General features: G+C 35.5%; 2 protein-coding genes and 1 long non-coding RNA gene across 3 annotated transcripts; 2 read left to right on the top strand and 1 right to left on the bottom strand.

Moving 5' to 3' along the window:
- The first annotated feature begins 818 nt into the window (after window positions 1-818).
- Window positions 819-4,430, top strand: LOC123545432 (hemicentin-1-like). The gene has a single exon (XM_045331751.2). It carries the CDS (start codon window positions 821-823, stop codon window positions 3,530-3,532), a length of 2,712 nt encoding a protein of 903 aa, XP_045187686.2. The 5' UTR covers window positions 819-820; the 3' UTR covers window positions 3,533-4,430.
- Window positions 4,431-6,997: 2,567 nt separating this feature from the next.
- LOC128559818 (uncharacterized) lies at window positions 6,998-13,536 on the bottom strand. The gene is made up of 3 exons (XR_008372659.1): window positions 13,142-13,536; window positions 7,347-7,450; window positions 6,998-7,092 (listed from the first exon to the last, which is right to left on the bottom strand). It is a non-coding gene; the product is annotated as an uncharacterized LOC128559818 (long non-coding RNA).
- LOC123532377 (uncharacterized) lies at window positions 12,507-19,278 on the top strand. Its single transcript, XM_045313804.2, has 2 exons — window positions 12,507-12,940; window positions 13,753-19,278. The coding sequence occupies exon 2, from the start codon at window positions 13,755-13,757 to the stop codon at window positions 14,829-14,831; it is 1,077 nt and encodes a 358-aa protein (XP_045169739.2). The 5' UTR covers window positions 12,507-12,940; window positions 13,753-13,754; the 3' UTR covers window positions 14,832-19,278.
- The last annotated feature ends 831 nt before the right edge of the window (window positions 19,279-20,109 follow it).

Here is a 20,109-nt window from a genome sequence, read left to right as displayed (position 1 = left end):
TTCTGGTATATATCACACACACATACGCATGCAGGCACGCACACTCTCACACGCACGCACGCATGCACACGCACACTCTCGCACGCACACACACGCGAGCACGCACGCACGTACACACACAGAGCTGAAGGAAATTTTTAAGGGGAAAATGTACTATTTTCATTGCTACCTTCTTGCGTGTGTTGGTTAAATTGCATTCTAACATGTCACGATTTGATTTCCAGTTAAACAAAGAAGGAAATCAAGCTCTGTATATTCTGCGATAAACAACGTTTAACGCGCGGACCGGTAAGAGAGCATTATGACGTCAATTATGACGTCAAATTGCCGCATGACGTCCGATACATTACTTCTAAATGAAGTCCGGCACAACATTTAATGAAATATGTCAATGAGCATGTCGGAATGAAAACAATCAAGGCCTTCTTCTTGAAGATGATTTATCGTCTAATTTACCACGGTTCATCGTTCAGGAACTTCAGATGCTTCAGTATTTAACCACTCGGGCTAACGCCCTTGTGGTTCAATTCCTACGCATCTGAACTCTGAACCGTGGTAAATTAGACGATAAACTACTCGAAGGCCTTGATTATTTGTTAATTATACTATAAGTGAATGGCTCCCGCATGTATACTGATGTGAGAACTTTGTGTAATCTGTATAAACAAAATTATATCTCAAAAATCATAAACGGCACTTTGTTAACAGTATATTAAATTACAACTTGTTTTTAACTTCCTGTTGTTACTAATGGACTTATTTTTTTCTCAAATTATAAATTACAAATTGAATTATTATATTTCATAGAAAGCTTAAAGGAATGGCAATTCTGCATTGTTTAGTTGGACTAATGTATGCTACAGGAGTATATTCTGGTGCAGTCATTCTTTCCCCAACTGTAGCCGAGGTAACTGAACACGAAAATATTACTTTAACGTGTATTTACAACACCAGGCAACAACAGCCATTCAGTTTATGGACTACATCTTCAATGCCAGGTGTCTCGGCATTTGTTGCGAATATCAGTGGCACTTGTATGACAACTGGATTTTTAATTCGTCCAGAGTACAACTGTGATTGTGGAGAAAACCAGTTTTCACTCAAACACAACAATGTGACAAGAACACGACATGGTGAAAATTGGACATGTAGCGTGGGCTTCACCAGCAGTAATTATGTGACGCTGACTGTTTTGGTGCCTATAACATCGATAACAATAACTTCACCAGTACAGAAGATTGTGACAATACAAGAAAATAAAACGTTGACATTTGTATGCGAAACTTCTTTTGGAAGGCCATCTGCAAATATCATGTGGTACAGAAGCTTGGAAAAGAGTAAAGAACAAGAGAAAAAAACGAACATTTCCACAACTGTTAAAACTATTGAAAATGGTCTAAAGAAATCAACCAGTAGTTTGAGCTTTCTCCCATCACGGTCTGACAACAACGTAAGCTTATATTGCACCGGAGCAAATGTAATAGGAAGACCAGTCATAGAATCATCCCACAGACCAACACTGGATGTCATTTACCCTCCTAATGATGGACCAAACATAATGAATTATAGTAATGGCGATACATATCGAATCATTGACCAAAGCAAAGGGATAATATCCTGTGCTATATCAGGAGCTAACCCTATGCCTGTGCTGACATGGATATGTTACAACGGAGGGACAGGTTCAACAGCTGATGATCAACTTGTAAGAACGTTTGCTTGGAGGGCTGTTCGTGGAACTGACAGACGATGCACGTGCCAATCATCGCACATACTAACCGGAAATCAGTCTGTATACGTAAATGTTCAGATACTTTACCCACCAACAATTCCTATCTTCAGAATCAATTCAACAACAGTATCTGAGGTTATTCGAGTAATACGAGGTAATTCTCTTAATATTAAATGTGTTTTCTCTAGCATACCTTCTCCTAATTTATACCGCTGGATAAGGTCTGGTTCATTCGGCAGTGTTGATACACAAATTTTGACATTGAACAGTATTGAAACTACAGATAATGGAGAGTATATATGTGAAGCACAAAACACAATGACACCATCATCGAGAGAAACGGTGACCGGGATATCTAACGCTAGTATTAACTTGAATGTTCTATACGCACCTATCACTGGTGTGCTTGAGGATAAAAGTGTTGTTGAACACTCCTCATTTACAGTCATGTGTCCGTATACATCGGGAAATCCTGCGTCTACAGTTATCCGATGGATTAGAGAGAACGATGTACGTCAATGGAATAATCAAGACCTCATGTTATACAATGTTTCGCGGACTGACGACATGCAGTATGTATGTATGGTGACAAAAATAATGAAACCAACAAAAGGGCCTAAAATTTATGGAAATAGCTCTGCAAGTTTCCATCTAAATGTGATGTACAAGTCAAGCATATCTTCTTTCCTCGTGCCTGGTTTTGAAAATCAAAATATTATCACAGTTGATGAAGGTACTGACGTGACTTTCAACTGCCTGGCTGATGCTAACCCAAAGTCGGAAATGACATTGTTTTTCATGTCAACATTTATAGAGACATGGTCGTCAACTGATCCTTTCACTCATATTCTGCGCAATGTGACGTACCTTGAAAGTGGAATCTACATATGTGCAGGACAGAATAAATACAACAGAGGACAGCCATCAACAAGAAATATATCTCTTCTTGTGAGATGTCGGCATAAGGCATTTGGTGCTATAGAGGAAAATATACCCAGTAGTATGTATGCGTCGGCAACATTTAGTTTCAATGTTTTGGTATACCCTTTCTTACAGACAAACGGATACCAATGGCGGCATTTGGACGGGTTATCATGGAAACCAATGACAAACACCTCTTCAGAGATGATAACTGTTGCAACAATTCAGACAGATCAAATCTATTTATATGTAACACAGTTTAAGCTCACTATCATCAATGTGACAGAGTCTCATTTTGGATTATTATATTCTTTGTTGGTAGTAAATTCCATGGGCAGCTTAACTCAAAATTTTACTCTTCACATGGTAGACAGAGTACGAGAGACTGTTTTCCAAAGTACAGTTGGTGCTGCTGTTGCAGGAACAGTAGGCGGAGCGGTCACGTGTGTTGTTCTAGCTATTGGTAGTTATTTAATTATACGAAGACATAGAATATTTACAACAACACAAAAGAAACTAAATGGTACTAGTTTAAAATCTACTGATACACACAATTATGACGACTTGCAACATCACCAAAATTACGAAAACACAGCGATGGTTTACGACTCCTTGCAGACGGAGTATAAAGAAGAACAAGTCGCCACGGAAACGTACGATAGTGTGAATCAATTAGATGATGCAGAGAAATGTGAAAATACGTACAAAGAGCTGGCTAATGTTAACGTTAGACAAAAAGAAGCACGAATGGTCGCGGCAACATACGAGATGGTTAACCTTTCAGAAAATACAGGAAATGGTGAACAAATATACACATTTCCGGACAAACGGAACATTCAAAATGAGTGCGAAGTGTATGTTAATTTAGAAATTAAATAGCGCTGAATTTTTTTAAAGTATCTGACCAGAAAGTGAAATGTATAAGACGGTGGTCGCAAGCAGCTAATTTTGAGCATTTGTCATGAAATGCAAGGAAATAGAGTTAGAACATGATTGCATCAACTAACATTAAAGGGAAAAGTAGTTTAATAACATGTTTGAATATGTTTGATATTTTTTGTATAAGTCATTGTGGGCAATGTTGAATGACCTTTACTAGTGTTTATTTTATATACAAGAATTCAATAAATTTTCGATTTTGGAAAACATTTGGAATAATTTCTGTTTCTATGAAACTTTTTTTTTCAGTGTAAGGTCGTAAATTGAATATATTTATGTGATAGGATTGTTCATTTTGTAACCATTTATTCACTTAAGAAATAATTTATAGATAAACCGTGTTTTAGCACTATTTATACATGACGGGCGGTTATACGTCGAATGTAATAATTTCACGAGAGCGTCATTTATTCAGAGATGAGAACGAACTTCTGTCTTACCAAAACATATCAGCATTCTTTTAAGCAGAACCCACTGCAACCTACTTTTTGCTTAAAAGTGTGCTATTTCTGAAAGTGTTTCAAAACTACCACCATACCCGATTTTCACTGTTTGAATGGACTCACGATATCAATCTGACTAAAGTACATCTCCAATTAAGGGGACGCATACTTTGAAATTAGAAAAAGTGGGTGGGGTATTATAAAATTTACCTGCAAAAAAGTACAAGGTTTTGGTAAATGAAATGAATACTGTTTCAACTGTTATAAGTACACAAAGGATTGCTCACTAAAATAAAAATGAGAAAAACTGAAACAAGAAAGTTATTGTTGAATTACATAAGACTTCTTGTGTTCATTCAAAGTCAACAATTAAGACTTTTTGGTGCGAAAATAATAGTGCTACACTTTGTCCAAACATTTATCAATGTCCTACAGATTCTAATTTAAAGAAAGAATGTGAAATAAGTTCACTGTCTTGCTTTTCATTTGGCATATGTGAGCTAAAACACATTATTTAGTTTGTTTACAAAGTAGTGCATAAGAAAAGATACGGTGGTCAAGGAATGCCACATTACAAAACTAAAAGAGTATATTCCCCTTAATACATTAAACATTTATCGTTACAGAAGTCTAGTGGCTTACAATAAAGGCCTAGAAATGTTGTCATTATTAATTCTTAACTTGGTATTCATGAACTACAATGCACTTAAATATCAAAACACATTCAACAAACTTTTGAATTGTATTGTCTTAAAAATCCCAAAAATAAGGTATGAAATTTGGTTGAGAGGTCCAATCAATGTGTATATGTGCAAAAGCAACATTCTAATCTTGTTCACAAAAGTTACTAATACACAGCAGGCATGTCAATGATCAAAACTGGACGAATATACAGTTATCCTCACTTTAATGTCATTTATAATTTGTCCTTGAATTCTCCACCATACTTTTCATAATTCTGTTTGCACGAGTTGCACGAGAATGCTGTCATTCACGTAAAAAAACGGGGTCAAATAAGTTGTAAATGCAATATCATCTAAACGTAATTAATGGATTATGCAGTTCAAGATAAACTTTATCTCATAACGTAACGAACATGTATAATGTTGTAAGAACAACTTTACTTACACTGATTTAAGTAGCAGTCGGTTTATAAGTGACTTTATTGATTCATTTTGTGTTTTGTTATTGTTGTCAAAATGTATAACGGAAGTGCCTCACAACTGAAGCGGAAACCAGTTTGATGCGCAAAGTAGTCCACTGTAAGTAATATTATTTGACAAATGTCCACAGAAATTAATAATTTTATAATATTAAAGACGAATATCTGAATAGGATTCATTATTTGATAAGAAATTATAATCATCGACATGTTTTTTTAAAAATCGTACACGTGCTGACACCTAAGTTGTCTCCCGTTGTTTATTAGAGTTACCTTTCGTCCGGCGCAGTAATACATTTGCAGTGAATCGCCGAGAAGTCGTGGGAAAATTAAAAACCATGTAAACAAACTAAAATTAACCACCTTTTCAATATGAATTTCAAGTGATCGACATTATGCATTTAACCCGCCTGACCTGTGTAGCATCTTAGATATCTGTTCTAAGGTATTCATTGTGTAGAATGTCATGTTATGCCCTTGCAATGCTAATCCCACTCTGATTTTTTTGTTTACATTTTTTATCAATGACAAATATGGCGTCCATCCCGAGATGAACAGACGTGGCTTTAAATTTTTACATGTTTAAGCAAACCTGGTATGTTAGAAAGAAAATCTCATCCCTTCAACATTATTTGGAACACTGTTATTGTAAAAAACCTGTTTTTTCCTTATACAAAAGCTTAATATTTTGTGTTGAATGTACTTTCACAAAGACCTCTGTTTTCCTATTACATTCATAGTACCACATCCTTATCCACAAAATACTGAATATTACAGGTGTCCATCAGTATTATATCAGTTTAGGAATATGTTTTTTATTTTCCCATCATCGATTTCTTGAATATGCACCCCTTCCGCATTGCTATATGAACTGTGAATGTAGCAATATGCGTCCCCTTAACGCTACGAACATAGGATATGAAGACGTGCTATTGATAGACTCGTTCTGATGACCCTTCCGGTAGCCAATCAGAGCCTTACTTACAACATTTTGTATGTGAAAGTAGAAGTTTAAAAAATCTATATTTAGCCTGGGTTTTTCGTATTTACAATTCTTATGACGACCACATCGCGGCTACGCCCTCGTGTTTTGAGAGAAATCATATGTCATGGTACGGGCTTGGTCGCTTAAGGTGTCAGACAGCCGGTTAGCTCAGTCGGTAGGGCACTTGCCCTGTAAGCGAGAGGTCCCGGGTTCGAGCCCCGGACTGACTGCACATTTTTCTCACCCTTTGACATTCGACGCTATTTTGATGGTTCAGCCAGATGCTTGTTGAAACAAGTCGTCTGATTGGTTCAAGTAAAAATAGATTTGCGAAAATAAAAATAGCAATATCGGAAATCCAAAATATACATAAGACGAATGTGAATGGGTCATTCTCAGATCTTCGTTTAGAAGATCAATTACTTCAGTCAGATTGTCACGATATTTACCTGAGAAAACATTATGCAATTTTGACTGCTTGTATGAACTCACGATATATCTCTGGGAAAACAATGCGATTGCTTGAATGAAATCCAATATTTATGTGGGAAAATAATGCGATTTTTATTGCTTGTATGAAGTCATGATATTTATAAGATAAAACTGCTTGTATGGACACCAACATTTATCTGGGAAAATAGTTCAATATTTATTGCTTGTATTATGAACTCATGATATTTACCTCTTGTATGAACTCGTGATATTTATAACAGTCTAATGCAACACAGGCACACCTCTATCTGTGTCTTTGGACGTGGTTGCGAGAAAATAAACACCCATTAAAATTTATAGTTATTTACTTTATGTCACTTAGTAAAATACATTATTAAATTATTTATATTACAATAATAATGAACAATTCAAAATGGCACTCCTCGTTCAGTGACCGCAGAACTCAACCCTTCAGATACTGAAATAGACAAATAGACAAAAAATAAGTTAATAATGAAATAAAGATTAAAAACCGAAACATCAGATTGACCTAAATGTTTCATCTTATTTTATCCATTAGTAAAGTTTCAGTTCTATAACTAAGTAATATTAAAGCTGACAGCTACAGTCATAAAATACATAAGTTTTCATAAAGCATAGACAAAGTCGATACGAATTTAGTTTTGCATAGTATCATAGTGACTTTAACCGCAACAAAAGTGATGTCATTACCTAACCATGTAGTATGCAGCTCACTTTCACAGTACATCCTCATAATGCCAAAAGCTGAACCACACTCTTCTTCGTCTCCACCAAGGTTAACAAAGCTAACAAGGCTAATAAAAGAAAGCAACTAGTAGGATCTGGAGTGATTAAATTAACACAAAAACAAAAACAAGACGGCGGGTTCCTGGGTATGCTGGCTGTTAGTCTAGGGATACCTTTGATTACATCTTTGTTAAGTGGTAAGGGACACGGCCAGGGTATACAGATTGATTCTCAGAGGAGACCGTACAGACGAATTCCTATAGTAAAAAAAATAAAATTTATAAACAAACCAATTTCTAACTTTGAAATTGAACAATGGGTTAAACAATTAAAAATTAAAAACTTTAGGGGTGTATTTAGTAGAAATAATTTACTAAAATTAAAAGTAAAGGACGAGTGTGGAATAATCAATTTAGATGACTCTGCTGGACCTGGAACACATTGGGTTTGTTACTTAAATAATATGTACTTTGATAAAACCAGAGGTTTTCTGAAAAGTACTTTGTACTTTGATCCATTTGGGCTTCCTCCGCCGAAAGAAGTAATTAATTAAGTATATACCAAATGTAAAATACAACAATGTTCAATATCAAGACAAAACAAGTACACTCTGTGGTTACTATTGTTTATTTTTCATTAAAATGTTACAAGATAAAGTACCGTTGTATGATTTACTGTATAAAATACTAAAAGTTAATAATGTAAAACAAAATGAAAAAACTATTATAAATTATTTTAATTAATAAGGACAAAACTATTGTAAATTGTTTTTAGTGTGGAGTTTAAAGATTCATTTTCTATCAAAGTTTCCTTCTGGTTTTTTCATTTTTAAATATATGTTTTCTTCATTTTAAATCATCTTTAGTTAAATCAGAGGTTTTCATTCGGTTTAACTAAAGATTTAAAAGATTTTGAGGGTACAGGTGTATCGAGTTAGTATTATAAGTTTGGGGTAAGGTTAAGGTGTACTTATAAAATAGAAACAAGAGGTTAAGTGAGGTCAAATAACGCCAAAACAAACAATTACTATACTACTTCAGTATTATATTGAAATTCAGCTTTTCAAAATCTGAAGTACGAATTTCGAGCTGGCTCGACACTAATTGCTTGCTCGATATCCGTCTTTAAAAAAATCACGACATAACAATAAATGTGCAGTTATTTGATTACACAAAAAAACTATTTAAAACCTTTATTTCATAAGCATGATCAACTAACAAAGTATTATAAAAGCGAGCTTCCATCTGATTGTAAGATAGCAGAAATTATTTATGCAAAGTGATTGTTCGGTTTTATAATAATGTGTTTCAGTGTTGAGAATACCGTTACAGGTATTCTGATTAATCCACCAAATACCATTTAGGTTCCGATTAGTTCCAATTTATTTGCAATCACTGTAAATTAGACTTGGCAATATCACGGGGGAGGAAGTGCACACGAAGGATTGAGTTCTTCTGATAACCTATCATGTTTTCTTCTGATAACTGTTACGGAGTTCCTGGAAAACGTTACAGAGTTCGTCTGATTTCTGAATGACGTGCCAAGGAATCGTAGGAAAAAATGGTAATTATTTATCTTTAAATAGAGAGAATGGGGTGTAAAACTAAAGTCTGATGATCAAGGTTGCCTGATGTCTTGTGCTATGCGTCAGAAAAAACTGTTTAGTCTAATAATCAGCGCCACTACTTTGAAAAGAAGACAGTTTGAGTAAAATATCGAAATCGTTTGCTCATTCATACATATTATTCTTCTTATTCACGTTCTTCATCCGCAGCACATGCAATAGAATAATTTTAGTGCAAAGTTGCAAACATATACCACTAAAATTATTCTATTGCATTCTACCATTTTTTTTCGCGCCATTTTTCTATTTAGTGTCTGTATGCCTTTAAAGATCATGTCGTAAAATGTCGTACATCCATGTTGAATTACATACGAATTTAGAACATCCGAAAATATTTAAGAAAAGCAGCCACTGAAATCTTAGTTTTGTCTCTAGTTATTTCACACCGCCATTATTGCAATGCCATACTGTATGTTGTAGCTAACGGTGAGGTGCGTAAGATGCAACGTATGTGTGCGAAACTTTACATTAATAAGAGGAAAAACAGTTCCAAACAAGCATTATATGACTTCAGTTGGTTGCCGGTGAAAGCAAGGATTGAGATACTTTCTTTCATGTATAGCTGTCACACTGGCAGAGCACCTATGTATTTATCAAAATTGCTTACAGAGTATGTTCTTAGTACAGTAGACAAGGTTTGAGATCGTCAGAAAATTCTGAATGTTGTTATGTTGTTCCATACAACAAGTTAAAAAAAATGTTTTAAGTTTCTGTACTATTGGTCCAAAGCTGTGTAATGAACTACCATTAGATCTATGCAAAGGTAAATCACTTGATATATCTACATTAAAAAAAATCTTCAGAGACTTCATTGCATTGTTTAAAAAATGATACCCGGTATTGTTTTATATGCGATAACAGCAGGTGATAGTTTTTAAAAGAATTTTGTAAAAGGTTTTACTTTTCAACATTTATATTTTCAGTGTTTGTTAAATTAAATATACTTGCTGGTACAGGCTCTATGGACAGGTTAGTGTATAGTATTTCTTTCCTTTTTTTACAAAATAATAAGTGATGGCTTCATTAAGTGATTTCATGATTCCATGGGGTTTGAACCTCTATATGCAACCCGTCTGGGCGTACCATGTAAGACTTTAAGCACTGGTATTCGGCCATAGGGGTAAAATGGCCTCAGGGGGCAGGATGCGGTCATGACTGTTTGTTTAAATAATAATATTATATTATTATTATCATCATCATCATCGTCATCATCATCATCATCATCATCATCATCGTCGTCGTCGTCATTATTATTATTATTATTATTATTATAACGCACTTGAATATGTCATTGTTAAGAAATAGGCGTTTAATCAAATTATACAATTTTAGTTTCAGTTTCAGTTTCTTGAAATAATTCAATATCTAAACGGGAATTTTGATCCAACGATGAGTCGATCAGACAGTTTACATGCAAGTGTGCAGCTATTACTTTATCGTTTCACGAAGTTTAAAATATTGACCCTTAATCATACTAACCTAAACAGCTACTCAAGATTTATTGTTTACTTCAAATGAAAACGTTCGCTAACATTCTCAAACGCTTGTGAGATTTTGATTAAAATAATTCAGTAATTAAGGAGGGCATGTTCTAATCTCTGGCCTGGCCTGGCCTGGCCCGATGAGCCCAATTTCCGACTGAGCCGGGCCAGGCCAGGCCAGGCCATAGATGTCAATTTCGTGAAAGTGATTTCTATAGCAACTTTAAAATCTGACTTTTGGAATAAGTTTGGATATTTCAGACATTGTATAAATACATTTTGAACTCCCACTCTGTAAATTATACACCTGGGAATAAGCCTGTAGCTAACAAAACTATTATGTCTAATCTAAAGGTGTTGCCTGATTAATTGTTATGACTATTATCAGGGGATCTCCACCTCAATTGACCCTTGACTGGTGGTTTGGTTTTCCCCAAATTGAATAACCTAACTAATTTTATTATTTTGTCTATTGAGGATTATTTAGTACTGTCCGAAATTATTGAACTAGCACTCAAGAATATATTTTGTATGCTTCTGTAAAAAAAAACTGTGCCCAAACATAAATAAAAATATAAATATTGAAAATCAAATAAAATATAAATATTTCTTTACTGCCAGGTCGTACATGCAGATAAAGTTGTGCTGATAAACGTTCAGCTACCAGTCTCGGGACTGTAAGTTCGAAACACATGTTTGATCATTTTCATTATCATTTTTTTAAAATTTCCTGTGTAAACTTAGAATGCAGGAAAATTACCACTTATCGTGATTTATTGTTCATTTATTGAAAGAAATACACAAGTATTTGACATTATTCTACATACAAGTTATTACAATAAAATGTTGTAAGAATAAAACCAGTATCAATAAAATGACATTATATTGATTTAATGAAAACAATCTGAATTGAAATCGAACCCACGGTAACATGTGTGAAAGTCGGAGAACTTATCACTACGCCACTGTGCCATTGGTAAACTTTGCATGTTATTTTGGTCAATTTCGGTTACAAAAATGATGTAAAATAAAAAGTGGCACCTGTCAATACTAACGGACAACAACTTTCAATTTCTAAAATAATGCTACCTCCGTTCTAGAACCTGGGATAGTATGGTGCGGGGAAGCGATATATAAATTTTGTAGTTTAGGTTATACACATACTGAATATTTTTGTAAGATTGCTTTTATATTGATCTAAGTATGTGGAAAAAATCATACAAAGTCTTGTGAAACAGGCTCAAGAGCATCTTTTAGCATGAAATATATCACTTAGAAATAACATAAACGCAATGCACCATTATTTTTTTGTGCAAGAAAAATATCAATAATCTAAAATGCCAACACCCTGACAATGAGTTAGAGGTCCCACAATTAATGAATATTATTTTCATTACTTTTCCATAGATTGAACATCAGCTTAACTAAACCAAACACATTAAAAGTTCAACTGAACAGTTAAAAGGTCAGCTAAGGATAGTAGGGACACAACCTGTAATTACAATTCCCATAGAGATGTGTTCTCAGTGCATGTAAATATTCAGTTATATTGCAGCAGGTAAACTTATCAATGAAATTAGCCATTAGTTTTAAAACCAAGTGTTAAAGTTGACTTTAAATAATTTAATTACAGAAAAAATGGGTAGTTATCATTTAGTTACACCATTTTCTTCAGTGCAAATCTGTATTTCAAATAAGATGAATGACAACTAATTAATGATTTATAGAGGACTGGTTGTCAAGTAAACAATGCAGGTTAATACTGCCTGCTATTGTAATTGTATATTTAGATTTTATGCCATTCATTTGTCTATGTATAATAAAATCTGGCCTGGCCTGGCCTGGCCCGGCCCAGTACAAAATAGAGCTCATCGGGCCAGGCCAGGCCAGGCCAGGCCGGGCCAGGCCAGGCCAGAGATTAGAACATGCCATTAAGGAGAGGTCACTTCTTAGGTAGTTAGCCGCATCTAAGAAAAAATTGAAATTCTGTGATTTTATGATTCTGTTTTAGTTTCTTTGAGAAACCAAGGTCAAGTCATAATCCAAAAAAAAATCACAAATATACGTTAAATCGCAAGAAATGCATTCGATGCATATTTAAAAAACATATTGGGGAGTCCCCTCTTTCACATCTACCCACACTCGCCCTTTCACGGCTCGTGTTCGCAACTACTTCCAGAAAATCCTGAGTCCAATATTTAAAAAAAAAAACAAAAAAAAAAACAAAAACATGCCCTTCACCGATAAGGGTTCGATCTGTTTTAATCACTCGAGTTTGTCCTTGTATTTAAAAATAACTCGCCCTGAAATGAATTTTCAGAAAATATACCGATCTGCTTTGCTGAAAATGATAATCACAGTCTGGCTCTAATTATTAGAAGTTTCAGACATTCGATTTTAACGAATACGAGTCCACATTTAGTTATTTGTGAGGAATAAAGCTGCAAAAGCATGTAAGTATTGATAGTTTAATCCTGTTTGTTATGCTGTTAATAATATTTATTTCGATATTATATTTTTAAGTCAGATAAATACAAAACGAAATGAAAATAAATGACGGCACTTCTTCATTACTACTACTACCATTGTAAATGGTTTTATTCTGATCAGTTACAGGAAATAACTTGATTAGTTAAAATATACTTAAAACATACATGTATTATTGGTGACATCCAGTTTATTTCCTTCTTTACTTCACCACCATGAAATAGAGAGGCATCCCTTATGGTGGCTGATTTGTGCTATTTCGTTATTTTGTTCTGTCGCAACAACACAACGCCAAACGTCGCCCCGCCGAACGTCGTTATTGCGCCCCCGCCGAATGTCGCCTCGCCGAACGCGCTCAGTCGAATGTCGCCCCGCCAAACGTCGTCCCGCCGAACGTCGTCTTTTCGCCTTCTGGACTGACATGATTGTATAATTAAGAAATGATTTTTTTTTTGTGTGTGTCGGGGTTCATGAATATTATTATATTTTCAGTAAAGGGACCTAACGTGGTAATTGCAGGCGAATAATTGAAATATCGTTTTCGGCATAAATGTTTCGTTAAAAAAATAAATAAATAAAGACATATATCACCGCCTTTGTCAACTGACGCCGACTACCGTGCTCGCCTTTCAGCAATTAAATGGCTAGCAAAGTTGTAGATGTTTTGTTCAGTAAAGGGACGTACCTTGGTAATCGGAAGCGAATAATAGAAATCGTTGTTTATATATACTAGCATTCCAAAATCTTTCAACTCTTTTTTGGTTGTTTTGTTCTTTAGAAATGGATACGCACAAGGAAAAAGATGGAATGTCTGATTTTGCTAAATCTAGTTTAGCGGAGACGGACAAGTCCGACCGCGATTTTACGACTAAAACATGGAGAGAAGATTTTTGTTTCATTGTGGAGGACAAAAGACTTTATGTCGCAAAAGTCATTCTAGCTCTTGTATCGCCGGTTTTTGAAAGGATGTTCCAGTCAGAGTTCAAAGAAAAGGGAGAAGCCGAAATGACATTACCTGGAAAGAAATTCGAAGATATTCAAGAATTCCTGCGATGCATTTATCCAGGTGTAATGAAAGATGTCACCATTAACAATGCCCATAAAATCGTTGCGTTAGCGGAAGAATATCAAGTGGTTGCTTTAAAATCAAAATGTGAGGCATGCTTACTGAACGGAATTGATAATAAAACCTCAGCCGTTAGTGTGTGCAAATTACTTAACCTGGCTTGTCTTTATTCGCTTGAAGATCTATTTCACAAATGCACCGCTATGGCAGCAGAAATGCCTCCAGCTACTCTTGACGAAGCTGCAGGTGAAACTCCAATTCCATTAAAAGCGAAAAATGTCATCCTACAAAAATTAATCAGCAAAATGGAGAAGAAGAACACGGAAACAAACCTGACAGTTGACAAGCTGAAAGCGGAGTTGCAAAGAGTGATGACGTTGAATAACTACCACCGCGCTTACACCCCGGAGGAGGAACGGTTGAGTTTTGATGATTATGAAGGCTGGAGTGGGACAAGCCTTTTCCTACAAATAGATACTAAAATGACGGTAAATTCATTTACGGCAGAAGTATGCAGAACACAAATAAAGTTAGAGTTTAAATTCCAAAGCCGCGGATATTTTATTCTCACACTCGCCACCTCTAAATGTTCCTACATCAATCTCAGGGGAAGCGTTGTAATAGCCAATGGGATGAAAGGGAAAAGGGACTTTTGCAAAACAATGCATTTTAACATGTCTGAACGGCCGTTCATTTTTGAAATCATTAGAAATGATATTTTACTAGATGATATAGAAGGATACACCCACCACGGCAAAATAGATGTTGAAGTTCATGTTTTAGGGAAGTGATTATTGAACTTCTTTAAAGATAACTTGTTCGAATGGATATAATCTTCGTTTTAGAATCTAAATATGCAAACTGTCATGTAAAATGAACAAGTGATCCGCTTAAACCAAAGGAATAGGCCGGCCTGTAGTTCTTATTATATAAAGCATCTCAGTTATAAAAGTCGGCGCGGAATTTGAAATACACTTAAACTAAGCAAATTCAATGAATTGATTTCACCAGCAACCGGGATTGAAAAAGCATTTTCTACCTGCAGAAACACTAATATTTTCAAAACAGATGTCACATTGATCTCAATGTCTCATTCTTTACTTAAAGTATTTAGCTAAATCTATGGAACGCCAAACACGACTTTGATTGTTTATTGCCATTCACTGTGGTAAGTGCTAACTTGTCATTTGGTAGTGCTTACTTTTCATTCTGATGTTATCACTTTACATCAATCGGTGGTTGTTAAGTTTCCCTTTTTTCAGTGGTTACATTTCATGATTTGGCAGTGCTAACTTGTCATTTTGATGTTTAATAACTACTACCGCTTGATCAGTAACCACTGCCGAATAACAAATTAGCCGAGCTGAATATCAAGTTGGTCAGAATGTTAATTTTGATGATCTATAGGTCAAGTTCAAATCTGGGTCAGGTGGGGTCAAAAACTAGGTCACTAGGTCAAATCAAAGGAAAAGCTTGTTTACACTCTAGAGGCCACATTTATGACTGTATCTTCATGAAACTTAGTTAGAATGTTAATCTTGATGATCTTTAGGTCAAGTACAAATCACTATTATATCATGAATTTTCCATACATATTTATGTTGCATCGGATGCATGAAAATTGATTTGAATAGCTTGAAGTAGATATTGGTGATAATTTTGCCAGCCAGCCACTTAGCAATAGCTCAGATCTATGGATAGTGAGTTTGATCCACGAGTAAGGCTTATCTTCTCCTTGACAATTTGATCTAAAAATATTTATTAGACTGAAAAATTAGACTTTTTATTGAATATATTACAAAGATGAGCTCAGTAATGAAAAAAGTACTTGTAATAAGCCATTTCTTTCAAATTTCAGTTTTTAGCTCGACTATTCAAAGAATAAGTAGAGCTATCCTACTCACCACGGCGTCGGTGTCTGCGTTAGCGTCAGCGTCACACCTTGGTTAAGTTTTTCGTACCAGTCCACATTTTGACAAAACCTTTTGAGATAAAGCTTTGAAACTTTCAACACTTGTGTACCATCACCATGTCCAGTTTTAGGCAAGAGTACGTAACTCCATCAAGGATTTTGGCTGAATTATGACCCCTTTTAACTTAGAAATCTTGGTTAAGTTTTTCGTACCAGTTCACATTTTGTGTAAAGTGTTTGACATATGGCTTTGAAACTTTTATTACTTGTTTATTATAACAGTCTCTATCTGTAGGCAAGATTACGTAACTCTGTCAACTATTTTGGCTGAATTATGGCCCTTTTTGGACTTGGAAATGGTACAATTTTTGTACAAGTCCATGTTTTGTCAAAACTATTTGACATGTGGTTTTGAAACTTTGAACAAATGTTTATCATCATGATTTCCATCTGAATGTAAGAGTACATAACTCTGTCAAGTATTTTGGCTGAATTATGGCCCTTTTTGGACATGGAAATTGGTTCAGTTTTCTTATAAGTCAAGGTTTTGTCAAAACTATTTGAAATGTGGCTTTGAAACTTTGAACACTTGTTATTCATCATGATTTCCATCTGTGAGCAAGAGTACATAAATGTGTCAACGATTTTGGCTGAATTATGGCTCTTTTTGGACTTGGAAATCAGTTATGTTTTTCATACCAGTCCATATTTTGCCTAATCTGTTTGTCATATGACTTTGAAACTTTGAAACTTTGACCACTTGTTTACCATCATAGTCTACATATGCAGGCAAGACTACATAACTAGGACAAGGACTTTAGCTTAGTTATGGCTTTTTTGACATAGAAATTACTTTGAACACTTGCTTACCATCATGGTCACACATTGCCATATAGTGCAAGACCTATCTAAATCCACAAATGCAGGTACATTCTTTGTCTTATCTATTTTAGCTCACCTGAGCCAAAGGCTCATGGTGAGCTTTTGTGACCGCTCAATGTCCGTCGTGCGTCGTGCAACGTGCGTCATGCGTCGTGTGTCCGTCAACAATTCCTAAATAAATATTCTTCTTGAAAACCACTGGGCAGAATTACACCAAACTTCACAGGAATGATCCTTGGGTGGCTACCTTTCAAAACTGTTCAAAGAATTGAATTCCAAGCAGAACCCATGGCAATCGAAAGAAAAAACTTAAAAAATCTTCTTGTCCAAAACCACAGGGCCTAGGGTTGTGTTATTTAGTATGTAGCATCATATAGTGGTTCTCTACCAAGATTATTCAAATTATTCCCCTAGGATCAAATATGGCCCCGCCCCGGGGTCACATGGTTTATATAGACTTATATAGGAAAACACTTTAAAAATCTTCTTATCTAAAACCAGAAGACCTAGGCCTTTGATATTTGATATGTAGCATTGCCTTATGGACCTCTACTAAGATTGTTCAAATTGTGCCCCTAGGGTGAAAAGGGGCCCTGCCCCGGGGGTACCAAGTTTTACATAGACTTGTATAGGAAAAACTTTAAAAATCTTTTTGTCTGAAACTGCAAGGCCTAGGCTTTTGATATTTGGTACGTAGCATTGCCTTGTGGTCCTTTACCAATATTATTCAAATTATGCCTCTGAGGTGAAAGGAGGCCCCACCCAGGGGGTCCCAAGTTTTATATAGACTTATATAGGAAAAAAACTTTAAAAATCTTCTTGCCTGAAACTGCAAGACCAAGGCTTTTGATATTTGGTATGTTGCATTGCATAGTGGTCCTCTACTATAATTGTTCAAATAATGTCCCTTGGGTGAAAAGAGGTCCTGCCCCGGGGGCCCTAAGTTTTACATAGACTTATATTGGAAAAAATTTCACTTCTTGTCTGAAAGTTCAAGGCTTAAGCCTTTGATATTTGGTATGTAGCATTGCTTAGTGGTTCTCTTAACAAGATTGTTCAAATTATGCCCCTTGGGCGAAAAGAGACCCTGCCCTGGGGATCACTTGTATATATAGGAAATTACTTCAAAAATTATCTGATCATATTTCCTAGACTGTTTAATTATAATTACCTGATACCCCAAGTAATTAGGGGTCACTCCACTGTGACCTTGACCTACTGACTTACGTTTTTGTTTTTTAAGAGATAGCCTTGAAATTTGGATGACATATACAGTTTTGCACACCGATCTTAACAGCATAGAAATTTGGATCATGTCAATAACTTTTGATAAAGAGTTCAGTACTCATCTTTAATGTTCCTAGCTCTGACCTACTAACCCTCTTTCTTGTTTTTGAAGCTACAGCAAAAGGATTTGGACCACATTTATAATATCTGATACAGATTTTAATACTCATCTTGAATAGTCTTAATCATGACCTACTGACCTACTTTTTCGTTTTTTGAAGAAACAGTATTGAAATATGTACCACCTGTATAATTTTTTATACAGATTTCAATACTCATTTTGAATAGCCTTAATCGTGACCTTCTGACCTACTTTCTTGTTTTTTGAAGATTAAACATGGAAATTTTGACCACGTGTAGAACTTTTGATACATATTTCAATACTCATCTTAAATATTATTAACACAGACCTGCTGAACTACTTTCTTGTTTTTTAAGCTACAGCAAAGAGATTTGGACCACCTGTATAATTTTTTAACAGCTTTCAGTACTTATCTTGAAGAATCTTTTTTTTTAAGCTTTAGCAAAGAAATTTTGTTAAAGCAAGCAATTAAACTCAGGTGAACGATATAGGGCCATCATGGCCCTCTTGTTCTTTTTTGTGTGTGTGTGTGTGTGTGTGTGTGTGTGTGTGTGTTCAGGTTTAACGTCTTTTTCAACAGTTTTTCAGTTATATAAACGACGGTGTCTACTTGTAGCAGTGAGCACAATGCCCAACTTTATAGTGCTGCCTCACTGGAATATCACGCCGTAGACACGTGGCATGATATCCCACTCGGTCACATTATACTGACACCAGGCTGACCAGTCCTAGCACTATCCTCTTAATTCTGATCGCCAAGCGCGTCTTTGGTATGACGCGGCCAGAGATCGAACCCACGACCTCCCGCTCTCGAAGCAGACGCTTTACCACTAAGCTTCCAAGGCGGTTGTCTGAAAATCTCTCTTGTAATATTTTGACCCCATACTTCCATCAATGCTTCGAATAGTCGAGCGCGCTGTCAACAGACAGCTCTTGTTATATATCTGATTTATATATGTCTGATTCTTATTTATATTAGTTCTTCATTTTTTCTGAGAGATCCCATTTAATTTTTGTCTGTGATAAGACATTAACATTTATTTGTAAATATTTGTAAATAGAAACATTGATTATTTGCTATTATTATATACCTTACTATAAATAGTAACAAAAAGCCGTTATAAACGGTCATTACGGCCTCTGTGGACGAATCCGTAATGGCGCAGTGCGCCTCACGCGCCATAATCATAATGGCCCAGGGTAACCGGGACGTCTGCGCGTTCTGGCATCGACGTCATTCAGCAACGCCAAAATGGCCGGCGAGCGAGTCGGATCGGTTATTGAATTTAGATGGACTTATACAGGATCTAAATAACGAATTGGACACATACCAGTTTGTTGAAAGCATGAAAAATGATAATACAAAATCGAAAACAAAATCGGACCTTAAAAAAGTGATCGGCGTGAAGTTGGCAGTACAGCAGTAGCAGCAGTAGGAGCAGTTAACTGCTGCCAGCAGTTACAGCAGTTAACTGCTCCTACTGCCAGCAGTTACAGCAGTTAACTGCTCCTACTGCCAGCAGTTACAACAGTAAACTGCTCCTACTGCCAGCAGTTACAGCAGTTCATTGCGTGTAGCAGTTATCTACCAGCAGTTACAGCAACTGATCGTTTGTATTAACACCAGTTATCTGCTCTGCCAGCAGTTACAACAATTCATAAAGCTGTATTACCAGTTAGATGATGAGAATGGCACATATAGATGTCACTTACTGCAGTTTTTGGAGTTTTCTATATGATATTGAAAGCTGTTGAAATACGAATTTTTGAGTTGTTTTTTTTATATTTCCTATATCAGTTAAATGACGATATCTGGTATCAGTGTCAGATAGATGTTACTGTCAACAGTTACAAGATGTTTCTACGATCCGCTTCATACAGTTTCCTGTTTATGTTACTACAGGTA

The sequence above is a fragment of the Mercenaria mercenaria genome, chromosome 1, assembly GCF_021730395.1.
Source record: "Mercenaria mercenaria strain notata chromosome 1, MADL_Memer_1, whole genome shotgun sequence".
NCBI classification, from domain to species: domain Eukaryota; kingdom Metazoa; phylum Mollusca; class Bivalvia; order Venerida; family Veneridae; genus Mercenaria; species Mercenaria mercenaria.
Note: the sequence above shows the minus strand (reverse complement) of the source record. Positions and strands in the feature narration are given on the sequence as shown.